At 38.4% G+C, this 3,361-nt stretch overlaps 1 protein-coding gene across 1 annotated transcript in view; it reads left to right on the forward strand.

The window, feature by feature from the left end:
• Positions 1-3,361, forward strand: part of fhip2b (FHF complex subunit HOOK interacting protein 2B) — a 14,014-nt gene that overhangs the window by 9,927 nt on the left and 726 nt on the right. Inside the window, exons 13-17 of the mRNA XM_016574136.1 lie at positions 776-866; positions 1,088-1,130; positions 1,804-1,901; positions 2,124-2,264; positions 2,383-2,483. Coding sequence (XP_016429622.1) covers positions 776-866; positions 1,088-1,130; positions 1,804-1,901; positions 2,124-2,264; positions 2,383-2,483 — 474 coding nt within the window. The remainder of the gene's footprint in view (positions 1-775; positions 867-1,087; positions 1,131-1,803; positions 1,902-2,123; positions 2,265-2,382; positions 2,484-3,361) is intronic.

The raw sequence follows: 3,361 nt of genomic DNA on the forward strand, positions 1-3,361 counted from the left end.
CCTTTAAAATATAATTTATTTCTGTGATGCAAAGCTGAATTTCCATCAGCCATTACTCCAGTATAAAGTGTCACATGATCCTTAAGAAATCATTCTGATATGCTGATTTATTATTAGAATTATCAATGTTGCCAACAGTTGTGCTGCCAAATATTTTTTTTGGAAACCGCAACACTTTTTTCAGGATTCTTTGATGAATAAAAAGTTTTTATTCATCAAAGAATCCTGTAAAAAAGTATCACAGGTTCCAAAAAATTATTAAGCAGCACAACCGTTTCCAGCACTGATAATAAATCAGCATATTAGAATGATTTCTGAAGGATCATCGTCATGTGACACTAAAGACTGGAGTAATGATGCTGAAAATTCAGCTTTGCATCACAGGAATAAATTAAATTTTAATGTATATTAAAATAGAAAAACTTTATTTTACATCGTAATAATATTTCACAATATTACATTTTTTCCTGTATTTTTGATCAAATAAATGCAGCCTTGATGAGCATAAGAGACTCCTTTAAAAAACATTAAAAATCGTTCTGATCCCAAACTTTTGAACGGTTTGAACGGTATGTATATATGTATATACACACACATATTCTTGTTCTTGTCAAGTATGACACTACATTCTTTACATTCTTGACACAGATATCGACACATTCCCATATTTTGAGAGTGGTCAAATATCATATAGTTATTTGGTCTTGATTATATGTGTGATGTTGGTCTATTACTAGTCTATACGTTGATTCTAATTTGTTTTTAATTTTATTAGCTTCTTGTGTTTAGTGCCCCAAGAAGCAAAAACATCCCATCTGGTGCAGGGAGCAGGATATGACACATATGTTCATGATGCACACAAACTGGTGAGTTGACACACTGAAAACAAAAAGCCAGTGTTTTTATGTTTCATACTCCAGTCATGTGTGTTACTGTGTAGTTTTACCTCATGCAATCAGTCAAGCCAAATGTACAGCAACTGTCAGCTGTGAGCAAAAAGTTTTTCTGTGAGTTTTCAGCTGTGAGTTTTTCCGGTTTGGTTTTCAAATATTCTGACACTGAAACTGTCCTCTCTTTCTCTCACTAGTTAAAAGAATGTATTGCTCTTTCACGGGACTGGAACTGGCCAGATTCTGCCAAAACCACTGAAACCAACCCAGCTACAGACTTCTATGAAGGGCACTTCCTGCAAATCCTGTTTGACCGGATTGCACGCATACTAGAGCAGGTAGAGTAGTAGACCAAAACAGATTTTCATTTTATCTTGTCTTAATTTTGCTTTCAGTATTGCATGCAGAATAGTAAAACGTGCAAAATTATGACTTTTTGTCAGGATAGATGGCTGAAGTGCATTCAAAAAGTTTGATAGCTTATCTTAATACTTTATAGGACCTGTAAATGAAATGTATAGTCAATGAATTTGAAAAAAAATTTTGTTTCCCTCTGCCAGCCGTATGAGCTGAATCTTCAGGTGACGTCAGTTCTGTCCAAGTTAGCTGTGCTTCCTCACCCTCACCTGCACGAGTACCTGCTGGACCCGTACATCAGCCTGAGCCCTGGAGCGCGATCGCTCTTCTCCACTATAGTCAGGGTGAGAACCGTGTAAAAAGCTGCCAGTGTATGAGAGAAATATTCATGTTGTTGTGAATGAACAGCAGCCCTGTCTGCCTCATTTATCAGGAAAACAAGAGCATTGTGTTTTCCTGCAGGTGATCGGGGATTTAATGCAGAGGGTTCAACACATCCACAATGTGACAGACAAACTGATGATGATCAGGAGACAGCTGATGTGGAACTGGCCAGATTCTGCCAAAACCACTGAAACCAACCCAGCTACAGACTTCTATGAAGGGCACTTCCTGCAAATCCTGTTTGACCGGATTGCACGCATACTAGAGCAGGTAGAGTAGTAGACCAAAACAGATTTTCATTTTATCTTGTCTTAATTTTGCTTTCAGTATTGCATGCAGAATAGTAAAACGTGCAAAATTATGACTTTTTGTCAGGATAGATGGCTGAAGTGCATTCAAAAAGTTTGATAGCTTATCTTAATACTTTATAGGACCTGTAAATGAAATGTATAGTCAATGAATTTGAAAAAAAATTTTGTTTCCCTCTGCCAGCCGTATGAGCTGAATCTTCAGGTGACGTCAGTTCTGTCCAAGTTAGCTGTGCTTCCTCACCCTCACCTGCACGAGTACCTGCTGGACCCGTACATCAGCCTGAGCCCTGGAGCGCGATCGCTCTTCTCCACTATAGTCAGGGTGAGAACCGTGTAAAAAGCTGCCAGTGTATGAGAGAAATATTCATGTTGTTGTGAATGAACAGCAGCCCTGTCTGCCTCATTTATCAGGAAAACAAGAGCATTGTGTTTTCCTGCAGGTGATCGGGGATTTAATGCAGAGGGTTCAACACATCCACAATGTGACAGACAAACTGATGATGATCAGGAGACAGCTGATGGGACTGGAGGAGGAGACAATGTAAGACTTTCACAACAAACTCATGCAGAACATGCCTCTTGATGCTAGGAGACACTTGACAAATGTAAACAATGTGTTCTAAAATCAGCTCAAAATTTTAAACAGGTTAGATATTCTCCAAATGTGCCCACCATACACTTCAAAATTGTCTTATGAAATCTGTCAACTCCAATCTGCAGACTGGCTCTGACTTTTGGCAACTACAGGGCTTAAAGTTCTCCGGCACCGTGCTGGATTTCCGCCGTGCAGTGTTTGGCTGCAGAAAAAAAACATCCTACATTTAAAAAAAACTTGTTGATATCACTTTTGAGTCCATGAGTTCGCCTACCAATGGTATGAGAGGAGCACAGCTTTCACTCTCAACCAAACTAACATTACTGGCCAATCAGACAGCAGCGGAGCTTTGTAAACAGCTCAGAGTAATCATGTCATCTCCTTAACAACGATATGATTACCAGAATAAATTTACCGGGATTTTTGAAAAGGTCCTGTTCACACACATGATCTCTTAATGGTAACTTACTGGTAATTTATCAGTACTGTTTGTGTGAAAGGGGCTAAACTCTTCCTCTGCATATGCTGTGAATTTGAATTGCTTAACGTTCATCTGGGAAAACTGTGTGCATTATCTCACTAGATTTGTAACAAATCATTTATAAACCTTTGCCAACACAGGAGAATACATCAACCTATGTCTAAATATGCCGTTTATTGTACATCGCGATTTCAAAGTAAAGGTTTCTGAGTTTGCATGTGGCCAAATATTAAAATTTAATGGATTTAAACATGGTTTAATCACGCTGTAAAGTGAAACGTCACCAGGCCGTTGGCGCCCTCTGCAGGTATTTGTTATAATACATAATATACTTAAAGGGATA

The sequence above is a fragment of the Sinocyclocheilus rhinocerous genome, unplaced genomic scaffold (assembly GCF_001515625.1).
Source record: "Sinocyclocheilus rhinocerous isolate Xijiao unplaced genomic scaffold, SAMN03320098_v1.1 scaffold533, whole genome shotgun sequence".
NCBI lineage: Eukaryota > Metazoa > Chordata > Actinopteri > Cypriniformes > Cyprinidae > Sinocyclocheilus > Sinocyclocheilus rhinocerous.